This window comes from Meleagris gallopavo, chromosome 20 (assembly GCF_905368555.1).
Source record: "Meleagris gallopavo chromosome 20, MGAL_WU_HG_1.1, whole genome shotgun sequence".
NCBI lineage: Eukaryota > Metazoa > Chordata > Aves > Galliformes > Phasianidae > Meleagris > Meleagris gallopavo.
In genome coordinates, this window is record NC_139423.1 from 5,444,609 (window position 1) to 5,462,268 (window position 17,660).

General features: G+C 44.5%; 1 protein-coding gene across 7 annotated transcripts in view; it reads left to right on the top strand.

Moving 5' to 3' along the window:
* The first annotated feature begins 3,708 nt into the window (after window positions 1–3,708).
* The window catches only part of RPTOR (regulatory associated protein of MTOR complex 1), a 118,565-nt gene continuing 104,613 nt past the window's right edge, over window positions 3,709–17,660 (top strand). For 3 of the 7 annotated variants that reach the window (XM_085239784.1, XM_085239787.1, XM_085239788.1), the window contains exons 1-3: window positions 3,710–4,290; window positions 12,633–12,735; window positions 15,296–15,378. In XM_085239784.1, coding sequence (XP_085095910.1) covers window positions 4,129–4,290; window positions 12,633–12,735; window positions 15,296–15,378 — 348 coding nt within the window. In that variant the 5' untranslated portion in view covers window positions 3,710–4,128. Of the gene's footprint in view, window positions 4,291–12,632; window positions 12,736–15,295; window positions 15,379–17,660 lie in introns of all 7 variants that reach the window. The other 4 variants (XM_085239785.1, XM_085239786.1, XM_085239789.1 and 1 more) reach the window with 4 other exon arrangements.

Sequence of the window (17,660 nt, forward strand, 5' to 3'; positions counted from 1 at the left end):
CCACCTTCTTTGCTATCTCTTATCCAAGAATATGAAACGCACACATTAACTAAACTCTACTGCTGCTGATTTGCCAATAAACGCCCTTTTGTAGTTCAGTGGTGGCAAAGGGAAAAGACAGAACCCGCAGTTTTTCTGCTTCTTGTCACTACCTCACCTCTTCTCTCTTTCCCTTTTTCTCAGTGAAATATTTCCCCTGATGACAAACCATTTCTTCCACTGAAAGGGCAAGGGGAGAATTTTGACCTAGTATTTATTCTGCCCTTTTCAATGGGGGAAGGGAAGGGAAGGGAAGGGAAGGGGAGGGAAGGGAAGGGAAGGGAAGGGAAGGGAAGGGAAGGGAAGGGAAGGGAAGGGAAGGAAGGGAAGGGAAGGGAAGGGAAGGGAAGGGAAGGGAAGGGAAGGGAAGGGAAGGGAAGGGAAGGGGAATCCACCATGCTCCTGATTGGGCCCTCCTGACTAACACAACTCTACACAGAGCACCTGGCAGGCTTAGCACCTGCACAGCGTGTGTTTCCTTTCCTGTGTGCATGTGTACCTATGGAGAAGCAAGTGAAGAAGAGGATGCTCTGCTGGGAACACATCTTCCAGTTCTCCTCCTCTCAGAGGGAGGTCACTGGGATTCTTTTACAAGATGGAGAGTCAATCTCATGAATCATTTCTTGATGCGTATTGGACTTGGCACAGAACCACCCCCTTCCCACCTCCTTTGGTGCCATCCTCCCCGGGCTCCACTTCCCGCTCCCACCCTCTGGTCTCCGACTCACATTTACTGCAAGGAGATGAGCAGGGAAGTCTGTGTGCTGCACATGCATAAATAATAGAAATGATATCAGGCTTAGTTAAAAATAGATATTCTTCCTAATAAATATTTTACCTACTGTCTTTAGGATATAAAGCTTCCCCAACTGACGTGTTAAAACAAACCTTGTTGTTAGCCCTAAATGCAGAAGGCAGCCCTGGCAAAGCAGTACAAGCAGTGTCTGGCTGTGAGCCCATGCGTGGGGAAGGTGTGTTCGCATGCATGAGCACGCAGACATGCATTTGCTGTGGAAGCCTTCAAAAGAGCAGCCCTTTGACTGAGCATGTGGACTTTGAACCTGATCTCGACTCATTTGGTGACCTGCGAATGCGACTAATGAAAATTAAAGATGAAATCTCTTGATGTTTATGAATAACTTTCCTCTTTCCATACTTTTCTTCCTCCCCACGAAAGAGTGGAATTAGAAGCAGCTGGCTGAATGGGGCTGAACAATGGGCACTGACAGGGACCGAGATAGGAGACTTTTTCATTAAAAAGAGTGGCAGGTAGAAGAATTTTTCAAAGTGTATTTCTAGAAGATAATCCTTCTGCATTTTGGTCTTTAGGACATCAGTGAACGTGGCTTGCTTGACACGGAGTTTCTATTCCCTAGATTCCCTAAGAACAAGAGCTTTACAGTGCTGCCCTAATCAAGAACAGATTTGTTAAACCTGGGTTCAGCTTTGTAAAAGATAAAAGCAGAGCTGAAACACAGTGGTTTGAGATGTGATGAGAGCCCAGAAAGTGGAGTTCTGCCTGTAAGCATGAGTGCATGTCTTAGAAGACTGCAAACCCAGCAAGGTAATAGGTGAGTGCCTAAAAGAGAGAGGAACAACAGAGTGAGGGGTTCAGACATCAGTTCAGAAAAGAAATGCTAAGAGAATGGGGATTGTTTTGTCTTAGGAAGGTGTAACAAAGGAAAAAATACTTAAAAACATTTTTCATACATGTAAGAGAGAGTGAAAGAGGATAAACTGTTCTTTCTGCCTGCTGAGGTAGGAATGGAGCACCTGCTTTAATTTTAAGATGGAAATTAGCTGTCAAGAGCGTGCTGCCTCAAGAAGGCAAGTCTGTCATTAGAGGACTTAAGATCCTGTGATACTGTAGAAGTATGAACTAAACATTAAAAATAAATAAATCAGAACATTAAGAAAGACCACACGTAGCCGAGCAGGAGCATGTATGTAGCCTAGATGGTGTACTCTAGTGGCATGGGGCTTGCTATGGTCTATCAAAATTGAATAATATTTTGCCTGAATAAAAACTGCAGAGTTTTTTCCACAATGAGAGAATCCTGATACTGAACTGTGGTGTGAGATGAAAAGAACTTCAGGGAAAGGCTTCATTTCTAACAACTACTTTTATGGAGATATAAATGGAAGATTATTTATGTCTCCCTTTGGTCCTTGCTCCATGAAGACTGAAATAAGGCGAGTAGTTCTGACTAAAGCAGATAGCTGCAAATGACCAAAGAGAGCCCATGACCACTGTCCTGAAGATTTGTGCTATCAGAGAGCAGATGCCATGGGGCCAACTGCTTGGCAGTGCTGTTCTTGAATAAATCAACTCATCCCAATATCCATCAAAGCTAGGAACTTAAATGGAGACTGATTCCCTCCTGACCCACAGCATATGTCCTTTAGAAAAGGATGTTGATGAGGCTTATTCAGCGATCTAATAAAGTGCAGATATAATTTTTTTCATTTGATATTTACGATCTCTGCAAATTTTGTAAATTCCCTGTCACTAAAACTAAATGTTATGCCCTTTTCATCACTCGTTTAAAGAAAAACAAAGTATTTAGCATGGAGATTGTCACTCCACCTGGTTTTGGGCACTATTAGCAGAGCAGCGTCCCCTTGGAGGGGGTTGGGGTGCTGGTGCCTGGATCAGGAGCTCACATGTGGCTGAGCTGGGGGCTCCCAGGTCTGAGTGGAAATGGGAAGTGTGGCACTGACATGCCATGGGCACGCAGGCAGCGATGTTCCAGCCCACTCCTGTATGTGCAGACTGTGTCTTGTGACTGCAGGCACTTCTAGTGTTTTACCATCTGTGGAGCTACAGAAGGCTCACAGGGAGCCTGCCAGGTCCCTGTTTTCCAGCAGGGTATGTCTCTGGTGCTCCCCAGCTCTTCTGCAGTGTCCCAGTAATGAAACGTAAGTGCCAGAGGTAGCCAAGGCTCCATCCTGCATCTCTGCACAGAGCCTGGAGGAATGTTTGTTGTGCAGACTGTGAGATGAGCAGGGCATACAGCTGTTCCCTTGGGAGCAGGGCAGCATTTTGGAAGAGGCCCTGAAATAAAGGGGTAGAGAGCAGGGGACACACAGCTTTCCCAGCACAGACCGAGGGATCGGGGAAAACACCTGGCTTGAGTCTTAACCAGCCACTGCTTGCAAGCTTTGCTGATGTGAACAGAGGGACAGCTGTGCCCTTCAGAGGTATTTGCACTCCTGCACGCTCTGGCAGGACAGGCACAGGCTCCTAATGCTGTCGGCAGCCAGGATTAGCAGCAGCACGGCCGTGAGGTCCATCTGCACTGCGTACAGCTGCTGCAATCGCTGCTCCCATTTTGATCACTGCCCGTCAGTGTCCAGAACTCTCTGGAGGTGAGCAGGGCTGCAGCTGTTCCTCCTGACAGCCGCGCTGCACTGACCTGGGGATCCACGATGGGGGCTTTTGCATGTCGAGTTCTGTGAATGTAAACGAGCTGAAAGCATTAATGGAAGTTGATATAAATCAAATTATGCGTGTTTTCTTGGATCGATACTTCAAGATACTGTTTACAGCTTTAGAACACCGACGAACCGCTTGCAGGGCAGGGCTCGAGCCTACCGCGGGGGGAGGGGGGAGACGCGGGGAAGACGCGCCTCAGTCGTCACCGTGGCAACCGCGGTCGGCCCGGCGCGGCGCCGTTTGTCCCACGCGGCGCTCCGTAGCGCGGTGCATTGTGGGCCGGGGAAGATGGCCGCCTCCTGGCCGCGCTGCTAAGAAGAGTCGCGCTGCCGGCGCCGCGGGTCGCTTCTACCCTCCGCTCCCCGCCGCACGCTCCTGTCTCGCCTCTCACCGATCCGCTCGCGGCAGGCCGGAGCGCGAGGGAGCGCGGAGCCGCCATGGGCCGGACGCGGTTTCCGCCGCAGCGAGCGCGGGGCCCGCGGGGCTAAAGGCGCGAGGGGAGGCCCGGGCCCCGCCGGCAGCTCGGCGCTCCGCGGGGCCGCCCTCTGCCCTTGGCCGGCCTCGGCCCGCTCCGCCGTCCTCCGCCCGCCGTGACCCCGCCGCGAGCCGGGCCGGGGGCTGCCGCTCCTTCAGTGTCCGGAGCTCCCGCCTCGATGGAATCCGAGCTGCTGCAGTCGCCCCTCCTGGGGCTGGGGGAGGAGGATGAGTCGGACCTGACGGACTGGAACCTGCCCCTGGCCTTCATGAAGAAGAGGCACTGCGAGAAGATCGAGGGCTCCAAGTCCTTGGCGCAGAGCTGGAGGATGAAGGACAGGGTACTGGCCGAGGGCGGAAGGGGGTGGGCAGGGAGGGAGGAGGGCCGCCGTCCCCCAGTGGGGCTGCGGGCAATCCGCCTAACCGGGTAACTCGGTTTGTGATCCCTGCGTGTGGTGTCGGGGCTGCAGACAGGTGGGAGACGCACAGAGAGCTTTGTTGGGTTCCATCCAACTCAGGGAATGCTATGACAAATGTGTATCCGGGTTCACAGCGACACGCTACACGCTGTCTGAATATCTGCCTCGTTTGAATTCTCTGAGTGGAGTTTGATGTTCTTCAGTGAAGGCAGTAAGATTACTGAGGGCTCACAGGGCGCTGTGGATCAGCAGGTAATGCACAGCACGAGGCACAGAGAACGCAGTCGTTACACTTGTTTCGTGGTGAAGGTGCAGGAAGTGTTGTGGTTTTGAAGTTTGCCAGCAGCATGTTATGTGCAATGTAAAATTAAGGTATTCTCTGTGTCTGCAAGAGACAGGAAACAGCTTATGTGAATCTGGAGACAGAAGGTAGTTATTAGATGAAGTGCTTGTTGTGTTGTAGGACTTTAGTTCTTTTAGAATTTATATCATGTGGCACCAGTGAAGCCAAGGGCATCTGACAGTTCCTCTTCAGGATGTCAATCCAGAGCAGTCTAAGTGTCCCAACTCAGCTTAAGTTAAAAACAAACAAGCATACAAAACACTAGGGAAACATAAAGGATAATCAGCTGCAGTCCTTTCGTTCATGGAATTTGCTTTGGGTCAGAGGATTCCCGGGGTCTCACGGTTGTGATGCCCATATATTTGTGTATATGGCTATATATGATTTTGTGTGCGTGTGACCAAATTTCTGTTATATTTCCACTTCCTTTAGTAATACTCTGTCCTTAACTTGGGATCTTCTGGTGAAACTCCTTCCTGTGATTTTTTTTTTCCAGAGATATTAGGACCAGGAATGAGGATGCTGTACATTAATTTCCTAGAGAAGCATTCACCTAAACAGTTCTCTGGAGCATTGGGGAAGCATTGGCAGAGCCAGAATCATCTAAGTGCTTATGTACTGAAAATTTGACTTGGCAAATCATTAATGGACTGAATTAATTTTTGTTTAGAGTCTGACTTAGATGAGCCACACAACACAGTTTTGTAGGTATGTCTCCTTTGAAGGGTTTTGGCGTGGAAGTGGTTTGCTCTACTAGAATGTGGAGGTGGGATGAGCTTGCTTGTCTATTTTAGTGATCCTTCTGCCTTCTTGTGGAACCTCCTGTTCGCTTATTCAGTGATGTGCAGAGCTGTGTTTTTCTAAATTGGGGACAACATTGGCTTGTTAATCAATAGGTTACAGCATGAACATGAGTAAAGAGGTAGAAGTAATCAGTTGTATTCGTTGTAGTGCTTTTCATATGGCTGCTAAAGACAAAGGGAATCATCTCAGCGAAGAGCAGAGCAGTGGTTACAGCACTCTGTGCCTGTGGGGTTGCAGTTTCTTCTCAGAGTACTCTGTGATATGAGTGGTGCATGTCTCACCAAGCTCAGCAAAGTCAGAACCGGAGTGAATTCATCCTTACAGAGGCTGAATCTTTGTGAAATAAGGAAGCACATCAGAATGTTTCTGATTCCTTCTGTTTTCGCTGTGAGCTTGAAACAACTTTTCTTGATATCAGAAGTTGATCATATGTCACTGTGTGTTTGGACAGCTTTATTTGGTATCATTTGGACAAGTTTGGACAAGTTTGTCATTATGTACAATTACTTCTTGCTGAAGAACACTGCTTTCTTCCCTTGCTCCTGAATTCACATAAATTTTGGGTCTTGTTCTCTGGCTTTATGAAGAATTCCTCTCACTGTGTCATAGCTGACTTCAGAAAGTTACTTCTTCCTTTTTTCCTTCTGTAGAGCATTACAGCATAGTGAGGAAAAGTCAGTGTTGTAGCCTTGAGTCAGCACTGGAGGCCTCTGACACCTGCCTACAGCAGCTAATCAAATTAAAACCGACGTGTAGCTGCCTCCATCCGATTGCTTCTTTGTTGCTCTCCCCTGGTTTGTTGCTTCCCTTTCTGGTCCTCGCTACCTTCTTTGCATCTGATTCACCTCCAATGTGCTTTTCTCTCTCCCAGATGCTACTGAAAGACTTGGAGAGGGCTGGAGGGGATGTATCTGTTATCTCTTGATGTAATTTGAGAGTATGGAATGCATTCTGTAATTCTGAATTTGATCGGTTCACCTGTCAAAGCACAGAACGAGCCCATATTTAAAGTAGGAAGGTTGGTTAACTGAAAAAATCCCATATTTGTAGAGTTGCAGGTAAATCTGTGGCATATTTTCCCCATGAATCATGGAGAAACCACAGGCAGAAGCTGGTTCTGCCCTTATTTGTCATCTTGAGCTATGCTATGTTGTGATCCTAACACTACAGCTATAGGAAATGATTCCACTAAGATTTTGGAATGGAATTACTTTTTTTTTTTCTTCATCTTCTTCCATTTCTCTAAAAACCCCAGAGTTTATAGGAACTTGAAGGTTCTTTAGAAGGCAGGAATCTAATAAGAGGGAAGAATCAAATAAGAAAGGTAATCAGTAGTAAATCTAAACAAAATAACAGAACATTCTCTCACCCCCTTTTCATCCTTTAGGACTGCTCTGAAGACATTTAATCTTCCGTCTCCTGCTTCTCTGGACTACAGATGCCATCAAAGTGACACTGCTTTGATCTATTATTTATTTAAAGAATATTTTTAACACAAGAGGGTTAGAATTATGCTTTGTATATTGAATTAAATCTCACAGCCTCAGAAGCAGTCAAGTCATGAAAGTTGATTTAAATAAAAAGCTTTCAAATACGCCGGGTTTTACTGACAAGTTGCTACTAAATTCAGGATATTTAAATTAAGCTGTGCTGTACTTATATTGATTTCTAAAATAAGTGGAGAGCGAGAAAGCTGGTTGTAATAGTTTCACTTTAGCGTTTTGTTCCTGCTGCCTCATAACTTGCTGAGTGAGAATTTAAATCCTGTTTTTATGAGAAGAGGAATACACAATTAGGTTTCTATGGAAATTCAGATGAAGGCAGTGCTGCATACAAATGCACTTAATTCAGACTAGGAGCATTTACCTGCCTGCGTGGCAGATGCTTCTTGTGGCAAAGGAAAGCAGTGAAGGGTGGCTGCACTGCAAGCTCGTGCCTGTTATTCTGGCTTGAGCTCACTGCTTTGGTTGCACCAGGAGCATTTGGCCACCGAGGCTGCTGGAGCAGTAAGCAGGGTCTCGTTAGCCCAGCTCGTGTGTGGGCTGCAGCCTCCCCTTCAGCTTGGCTTCTTGCATCTAAAGCGTTTGTCTTGGGTTTTCTTCGGCGTTTTCATACGCTGTCAACTGTATTTGTGCTTAAGGAGCTCCTAACCCAGGAAGTTAGTCCAGGATCTAAACCAAATGCAGTGCAGTTCCTGTCCTTCTCCTGCACGAGGGTGAATTGGAGTGGCTGGTTTGGAGCACTTCACTTGGGTGCTGCCCTGGGAGCAGTGGTGGTGATGTATCCCTCCTCAGGCTGTGGCTGAAAACCACTTTGGGTCAGTGGTAATAGAAGTGATGGTTGCTGTGCTTAGGGGTGTGAATCGAGCGGTAGCGTGGGGCACTGCTTGTGGATGAATGTCTTTCAAAATAAAGACCGAAACAAAGCAACTCAGCTTCTCTCCATTCGAACCCCCTGCTGTGAGTAACGAGCACTGCCATCCCACTTATAGGTCTGCATCTCCTCTTACCTAGAGCAGAGGTCATTCTGGGTTAAGATGGCTTGTATTGATTGAACCGAGCTGGGAAGCTTGTGCTGTATCTACCACTGCCTACAAATGTTCTTATCTCTAAGCAGAGAGAGCAGATTTCAACAGCTGTGAAGAGTGTGGCTGGTCATATTTTGAACGAAAAAGCTCTTGCCATTATACAACAGTAACAAACACTGAAATCTTTAGCTCAGTCAATCTCCCATCCCATTGATTTTGCTGGTAGGGAGATTCTCTGTAAGGTGGAGGTAATAATTCACTCCTATCAGTTACAGTTGTGTTCCTGGTAAGCTTAGATTAAAATCTGAAGACGCTCTGTTACATCCGAGCATCACACTGAGATGTTTTTTTCTTCCATAATTTTAGATAGGAGGTTTTGAGATAAAGCTTTGTGTCAGCCAACCTAACTTGTGGAATTTCTGAGACTACAGAGTAAAAATATACTTCTTTATTCACCTGGATTTAATCATTTAATCTCCTTTTTCCCTAGATTTCCAAGACCAGGGGACTGTATGAGGAAATTTCTCCTGTCTGTTAGGAACTGGGAAGCAAGCCCTTTTTTTTTTTTTCTTTTTTTTTTCCCCTCTAAGCTTTGGCTTAAGTCCATGTTTAAAGATTGTAATAGGCAGTGCATATATAAACCTCCACAAAGCCACGGATTTGCTATTTCTACTTCCTCTAGCTAGGTGGAGAAGAAAATAATTATTGCAAATCTAAAATTTTAATGGCTTAATACACAGAAATGTCCAGGAGTCTCGTTCCCTTAAATAGCTCCTGGAGAGTGCTTCGTTGTAATTATATTTGCAGTATGAGTAATAAGCGATAGAAATGCAGTGTAATGTGTTGGAAAGGAGCTGACAATGTTATTGCTAGCAAAGATAATTTTAGAGTGGGGAGAGACTTCACCATTAATGTGAAATGACAGAAAATTACCTTTTTGCTCCATTCAAGAAAAGTGCAATGAGAGGATGAATATTTTGTATGCAGCACTTCATTTTTTTTCTTGGGTGCGGTCGTGGCCAATCACCACCACTTTCAGAAGCCCTTTGCTAATGCTTGACTGGTTCTTGGATTATTATTATTTTTTTTTTTCCTCTGCTTTTGTGCAGCTGCAGGAATTCAAGGACAGCTCACTTCCTTGGGGCTCTGTCCTTGTTTGCTTCGTGGTTCCTGAAGATTTTCTGGAGGGGTTTTAGGGTTTTCCTTGTTTTTCCTGTGACACGTTGTTTTAATTGGCTGCTGGTGTGCTGGTCTACCATGCAGGTCTACCCTTGAATGTTTCTGAAGGTAACAGCACAGTAAGGCCACTGGTAACAGAGAGATGATTGATTGCTTCTTGTAGCTTTGAGACGTGTTTCCAAGTAGCTTTCAGTGTTTCCAAGTAAACTCGGCACCCAGGGCCCTTCTGGGAATGCAGCCTCACTTGGCCCTAACAGTTTGGGCATGGGTTCTCCCAGTGCAGCTGTGCTCCTGGAAGCTGGGTGCCTCTTTGGTCTCTCCATGCTTGCTTTCACTGCTTAACAAGGGAAATGCAAAGGGAAATGAATGCTTAAGACTGTTCTGTTTCCTTGCGTGTCTGTTGCCTTTGCTTAATGACTCTGAGGTTGCTTTGCATCATTTCTTACCCCTTCTCTTGAAGGAAGAATTTGAGATTCTTCAGCCAAAACACATTCAGTAATCCTTTCGCACTCATCCTGGACAGCTGGGCTCTTTAGAAAGTTGCTGTGTGCTGATATTTCTCAGGTATTCTGCCTTTCATCCCTACTTTGCTATGGCCGTGACTCAGCCCACTTCACGTTAACTCTGGGAGCAGTTCTGTTGTGCACAACACCACTCATCTCTGAGGGCACCTTCAGGGGCTGAGGTTGCTGGACCAGGGCATGCCAGTGCCAATTGCTGCTGTTCCCCATCAGGGTGAAGTGCACACTGCTCTCAGCACATGAAGAGAGCATTTGTGCTAACCTCGGTACCGTCTGGCAGCAGCAATTAACCTGCAGCTGTAGGGAGCACTTAGGATTTGTGCTTTTGGTTTTTCTCTGCATTCTGCTGTTTATCCTTTATACTAAATATATATATATATATTTCTTTTTTGGTGATGGATTTGTTCTTGAAATGTAGAAAACTTTCACCGTGCTTCAATGACAGAGGAGAATGTCCTGATAGTTCCTGTATTACAAAGCTGTTAATACAGTACAGAGTTTCTGGTAGTATGTTCTAAAACAGGTCAGAAATGCAAAAAGCATTATTCAAAGCATTGGCTTCGGTCTTTCTTTTGATTTGCAACGATTCAACGTCACGGATATTGAATAGGAGTCAGAGAGGAGCATGGGCGAGCTGTAATTCTTGCTAAAGATGTGCTCTTTATTAGTCATGAAATATAATACTTTATGGCTCTTGTGGGGAGGTAGACAGAGGGGAAATAACCCCATTTGTCTTTGGGATCAGTTAGGCTTAACTTTTCATTACTGGCTCGCTGTCTGTTCTCAAGGAGAAATGCTTATTTAAAACACAGAACTTGGGAATATAAGATAAATAGTGGCTCGTTCAGCATAAGCCACAGGTCAGACATTACTAGGAAAATATTGAAAAACAAGTATTAGGCCGTAAACGGGAAACAATAAATAAATGAGAGAGCTGATTGCTTGGCAGGATGTGTTCTCCTGAGGGAGCAGTCTGTGTGCTCTGTGTCCCGTTGCTTTCTGTGCTGCCAGCTGGCTTTGGGACTTCTGGGGATGGCAGCACCGTGACACCCTGCAGCGCCGCGTTCCTTCTGAGGCCACATGGGTTTGTGATGGCTGTGATGCACTGAGGGGTCCTGCTGGATGGCTCAGGGCTCTGTCAGTGCCAGCTGGGTGTCTCGTGCTGCTGGTTGGTTGGTTGGTTGGTTTTTTTTCCCTGGTTGTGCTGCTGGGTGCTGACCTTCTCTACAGATGTGCGTGGTTGGTGTGCAACACCTCTGTGCTGCATGGAATTGAATCATGGCATTGTTGTGTGGGAGTTGGGGTATCTGGAGAGAGCTCTGTGGAGCTCTCAGGCAGTTTGGTTCCTTTTAGAAGTCAGGCCAGTGCTGTAATACACAGAACTTGTTGAAAATGTTAAAGCTTTGAGGCTGTTCTTCCTACTTCTAGTGCTCGGTATCACTGTGTTACCTTGAAAATAATGCATCTTTTTCTTGCAAATAACCTGAGGTGCAGCAGCTGGGCTGAGGCAGGAGCCCTGTGCTGTTGTGTGTGGGTCACAGCACTAACCCAGCCCAGGAATTCTTCTTGAAGACATTTTTTTTTGTATGCAGGCAACATGAAAGATGTCAACACCGAGGTGCTGGGATGGTTGATTTTTGAAAGTAGCGGTTTGGTGCTCATTGACTGAGTGAGGAGAAAAGAGAGGAAGGTGAAAGGGCAGCAGGCAGGGAGGGGGGCTGGGCAGACCTCGTGGGGAGGGCTCACTGCAGATGGGGTCCTGTGAAGCTCACCCTCTGTGGCCACCATCTGCACTGCTTTCACTTCTTTGGGCTTCTTTCTCCTGCTGGCTCTCTGCTCCAGATCCCCCGTCAAGCTGCAGGGTTTCCTTCCTGTCTTTTCCCCCTTCTTGGTGTGAATTGTGCTGTTCTGCTCCACTTTCTGCTTTCTTTATAAATTATACATTTGTGTGGCTCTAGCTTTTTCTATGAGTGTGCATTCTGGGCTTTTTTCCTGCTGTTCTGAATGGTAATGAGCACCCTGGGGAAGCAGGGCTGCAGGTGGCTGTGCTCCACCAGGTGCAGCACTTCGCCCGTGCTCCTTTGGTGCTGGGACACAGCTTTAGGTACTGGGATGAAGGAGTTTAGAGAAGAGAACGAAGCACTAAAATAATCCTTTTCAAGTTATATTTTGAACCTGCTATAGTGTTTAGTAATTGGTTCAATGCAGCTTTTTGCTCAGAGTTCAGGTATCAGTGGGTACCTTAGCTGCTGTGTGGGTAGCAATCTTATTGACTGAAGAACACAGCTGCTAATTGATCACAGTGTGGTTTATCCCCTTTTTCTGGCCGTAAGTACCCAAAAGAGCACCAAATTTGGATGATTATGGTGACTTGAGAGGAAGTGACTAAGACAGAGTCTGTCTGAATTGCCTATATCATTATGTGTAACCATCAGATATCAAGTGGCTTCGTTGGTCATTGGGTGTTTCTCCTTTTATTGGTTTTAGTTTAAATATTAGAAAGGATATAATATGTTCTAATATTGATCAGTGACCCTGAATGGCATATTCACATGTTTTAATAATGTATTTCCACTGAGCAGTGACTATTTAAGCTGTGTAGAAGAAATCCAATGACATCCATTTCCATGCTGTATTAAAGATGTAATGTGTAAAAATAGTGATGTAAAAACCAAGTACTATTCTTGTAGAGCGAGTATTGTTCTATTAAAACAGTATTCTACTGCTCTATTAAAAAATGAAAAATGTAATCAGCCTTGCCTTGCTTCAAGTAGTCCATGTTAAAGAGCAGATAACAAAGCATAGCTGAAACTTCAGAATTTACAGTAGTGGTAAAACTTCAACCCAAGAATGGTTTCCATGCAAAGTGAACATTTTATTCTCTTTCCAGATGAAGACTGTTAGTGTTGCCTTAGTTTTGTGCCTAAATGTCGGCGTGGACCCTCCTGATGTGGTGAAGACCACTCCGTGTGCCCGCCTGGAGTGCTGGATAGGTAGGTTGAGAGCTGCTGAATTCCAGGAAACTTTTGGCTAACAGATACTGAGGTATCACATGTATGGTCATCTCAAAGTGTGTGCTTCCTGAACTTAAAGCTGGGGTGAGCTGAAGGAAATCTGGTGGATGATTTGTACGTGTCCATCAGCAACTGCTGCCATAGGTCATCTTTTCTGCTTTGTTTTAAAATGAGATCTCATGGAGAAAAAAGAACAAGCTGCTAATTAGCTACTTACCCTTTTTTTTTTTTTTAATTGCTGTAGATTTATAAGTATCTAAGGAAATTTCTGAGCAGTTACATCTTTAGAGTACTCTGCTCTGCAAAGGCTTAGTCACCCCTGTCACATAATAGAGAAATGTCTTGAACATGTGTGGACTTCACTGCATTCTGAGGCAGCTCTGAGGCTGTTTGAATTGGGAGTGTAAATTCAGAAGAGCTGGAACTATTCCCAAGAATGTCTTCCAGCAGTGCCAACACATGGGCTTTTTATTTTGATGCAGCGTGGGTAACTTCGTAATTCTTTGTTAGGAAGCAAAAAGTTTCCTTGGTTTTAACACCGTCCGATTTTCAAGATGAGGTAAGTCTGAAATAATATTAAAGGGGAAATACCTCGTGTAAGAAAATGAAGATATTTTGGATTTCATATAGGAATGGGAAAGATCCGGGTGACACAGCCCCATAATCCTACTTCTTGAGGTGCATAATAGCTGCAGTAGCAAATTTATCACTGTACAAAATAAACTTGTTGAAAAAACAAAACCAGAAACCGAAAAACTTTCAGAACATCTCACTTCTAACTTGCTTTATGAATCTGCACATCTCATTTTGGTTTTGTTTTTTTTTTTTTAACCAAAAAATGCTGATGACTTTATAGCAATTAAAAAACCATGAGCATGCACTAACAAATACGTCTAGTCAGTGGAGAGAACAGCTCCTCGTTTCTCACTTATACATGGGTAGAGAGAAGAGAGAATGAGGAGTATTGCAGAGTCATTAAAATAAAGTTATTAGTGCTTATCATCAACAAAGAGAATTTTGAAAGCAGTTTTTTAATTAAATTTTTAGTGTGTATCTGCACAAGTTTTCATTTCCATTGCTGCTTCCTTCAGAAACTTAAAGCTGCAAAAATATCCCTGTTTTCTCTTCTGTATATCAGTCTTAAGCTAATGGTGTGTATTGTGGAAGCATAATGTCTCTGCCAGATGTAGAAGACAGTGTGGAAAGCGTTCTGGGGCCATTGCTGTTACTAAAGGCTGAGCTGCGATCACCAGCCTGTCACTCTGCTAACAAATGGCCATCAGCATCTCTGCCAGAAGCCAGCCACAGCTCCTACTGTGCTTCCAGATGTGCCTTGGAACGACAGGAGAGTTGTGGTTCCCTCCAGAGCTCGGCCATGGCTGGTGTTGTGCAGGGCTGGTGCTGCCAGAGGCTCAGGGAGCTCTGTGCTGAGCTCAGTCTCGGCACCTTCAGCCTCCTGCACTGCTGCGTGGGCAGTGTGCATTGCTCTGAAGGCCCTCCCAAGTCCACCAAACTGTTGTTCAGCTCAGTCTGCTCAATCTGCTTGGAACTTGCCTTAAATATCAAGGGCACTGTCATGGTTCAGAGTGCTGGAGATTGCTGGGATATATGGAGACAAGTGCTGAAACTGCAAGGTCTGCAGAGAGGATTGAAGTGTTTGTTCTGTTCTGGTGGTGCTTTTGGAGCAGCTGCTGCAGCTAAGCTGAAAGAATTGTGCATCTTGAAGCCTGAGCAGAAAACTGACTGCTTGTGTTTGTTTTCTGTCTGGCAAAATGCGTTACCTCAAATCGTTCTGCAGAAGGATGCTGTATTTCAAATAAAATCCTGGGTTCAATGCATGTAAGAAGTTCTGCTTTCATCATACCTGGTTGTGTTTTGCTTTTAATGCTTTGAGATAGTGTATGCATAAAGATGGTATTAAAAATGCCATTGATTCAGTTAGTTGCTTTTAAAATAATTTGTATTAAATTGCAAAGTATTAGCTTCTAGAATTTTGGAAACTTGTAAGTGTCAATTATATGGCCATGATTTTTGAATGAAGCACATAAGCTGATATTTTACTCGCTATGGATTGTAGTAATTATCTGGTGATAGAATTAACTACTTAAAAAGGTTAAATATTTGATGATTTTTTTCTTGATAAATGCAAAATTCTGCTTCATTTACTACCATTGCTTCCTGCTTCAGATATTACACACCATTTGTGATTTTTATGTAAGCTGTTTCAATTTTGGTCATTGTTTACTACAGAAACTTCCTGTCAATATTAACAGCAACAAGTGTTAAGCCTCGCTTCTCTTTTGAAACAGTTGTATTGATTACCTTTGTGAGACCTTCTTCCACGTTTGACAGGCTCTAGTGGTTTTTAATTGGTATTTGAGTGAAGAATTTGGGAATAATTTGGGTCTCCCAGGTGACAGATCTGAATTTTACAAAATCATAACATGCTGTTGCTAAAGGCTTAAATGCTTATAGAAGTGGTTTTGTCCTGAGTGATTCAGCCGTGGTCAAAAAGTTTCATTTGCATTTTATTTCCTAGATCCTCTGTCAATGGGTCCTCAGAAAGCTCTGGAAACCATTGGTGCGAATTTGCAGAAGCAGTATGAAAACTGGCAGCCACGAGTAAGTATTCCTGGGGCTTCCCCTGTGAGCTGCAGGCATGGTGCTCCTCCAGGGCTGGTGCTCAGCTCAGATTGAATCCAAGCTGCATACCTGTTACGGGGCATGGTGTTGGCAGCAGTGGTTGCTGCCATCATCCATCCAGGTGAATACATTCTTGCAGGCTGTCAAACTATCCCGTTCTCTAGCTGCTGTCTCGCTTGGCTAGTGCTTAATTCAGTCATGTCTGGGATATTTGTTTTAAGTACTGCGTTCTACAGCTGAATTCTTATTTATGTTCGTGATTTTTGAGATGTTCACTGATCTTTCATTCTGAGTTTGTGGTTTCTTCTGTAATAGAAATGTGTTTGCCCTCAGCTACTTCAGAAGCGTGTGTCCCAGTGCTCGTCAGCACTGTTCTGAACTTGGTGATTGGATAAAGTCCATGTGGTGCAGTTAGTAGTGGAGGGAGGCTTTTGGTTTTGGTGACTTCAAAGCTTTGTTAACGTCTAATTCAAACTATATAGAATTAGTATAGTGTGTATATAAGCTTTTGTAGAACGTGGGTTTAAGTTTTTGAAGTAGTAGTGTAAATAAGAAGTTAAGGGTGGCAGTTTGGCTGTTTCCTGTTTGTAACAGCTCCATCTTGCTTTTGGGGGAAGTGCATTGCTTCTGGGTGCTTCAGTGTGCGTGGTTCTGTGTGTCTCTGTAAATAAACCACACAAAGGTCTCCAGAAGGAAATGTCATGTCTGCAGCATGCTTCAGATGGATACAGGAATCAGGCTGTAGCATCGTGTTCACAATTAATATTCCCCAGTATGTTTGTGTCCTTATCTGTATGCTGTAGGCAGTTTGGATCAGGATATTCCTCTTCAAAGGACCTCGACTACTGACTACTAAAGCATAAACTTATGATTATAAACAAATAACATGTAACCCAAACAGAAATAATAACTCCATTGAATGAGCTTGCCTGTAGATTTGCCTTTTCCCTTATGAAGCAGCACTAATTCTAAGATCTTCATTTTAAGGAGGTATGGACCTTTTAAGGGGACACTGCTGGATTTCTTCTTGTTTTCTTTCCCCACGTTTTCATTCCTTCATAAAGGACCAATACTTGTGGATAAAAGACAAATGGCTTTGGCTTTGCAGTAGTGAACAGTCTATTTCTTCGCTAGGCACTGGGAATGTTTTTCACCAAAAAGGATGGTCGGGCTGTGTGGCTTTGAACAAATGCTGGATGGTTCTTTATTGGATGCACTGAGTCCCTTCTCTGCTTTTTAACTCAAACTCAATGGAATAATAATGTATTCTGAGCAGTCTGAACACAAATAAGTGTAGTATGGGCTCTTTACCTCTTACCTGTGTTGGATACTTCTCTGCCCCCTTGTTCAGGGGTGCCCAAGTAGAACTGGTTTATCTTTCATTAGCAGCTCGTTACCTGAAGGAGACCTGCTGTATTAAGCAGTGCAGTGCTTACATTACCAAATCTGTGGGTAATCTGCTACAGAACACTTCAAATGTGAATGTTCAGTGGGTATGTTTTTTTTCCTGAAGCGCTGTGTGTGTTTGTGTAAGAAGGGTTACTCTCGTAGCATGGATGGTGTGTGTTTAAGGCAGGAGAATTTCCTTTTGCATTTTTCCTTTTGGCAATTTTTTTTTTTTTTTTTTCCATCTCTCTCTGCCAGCCCAGATATTTGGCAGCAAGCGCAAACGGAGTAAAACATCTTGATGCAAAGGTGACGACAAAGCTGTCTCTGCTCCTCAGCACCGCAGTCCATATTAGTGAGGAAGGAGGGCCAGGCTCCTGGAAGCAGCAGGCACACTCTGTGTGGGCTGAGCTCACGCTGCCTCGTAGAGTTTGCACAAAACACGAGGCAATTACCCAGCTTGGATGTTTGTGTGCAAGGTGTCTGCTTCTTAAGAGTAAATCACAGCCCTCTGAAACATTGCAAACCTAAACACGTAGCGTTTTATTGCACTCTACAGGGCTCTTGAGTTTTCTGCAGTAATAAAGAGAAGTTGATGTGCCATCTGCAATAAAACAATAGGAACATTATTGAATTTCCTGGACCTTTCATATAAATACTAATACGGCTGGTTTTGTCTATTTCTCAGTGTTTTGGAATGGCAGAAGAATTAATGGAAAGAAGACAATTCTGGGAAAACGAGATGTGTTACTGGTTTGTTACTGTGGTCCTTAAGCCCAGAAGTGCCTGTCATTGATATCTTACTGTGGATGCACAAATAGTGCTAACTGCTGGTAAATGGATCGTGTCAGTCCTTCCAGGACTGTTCCTATAAT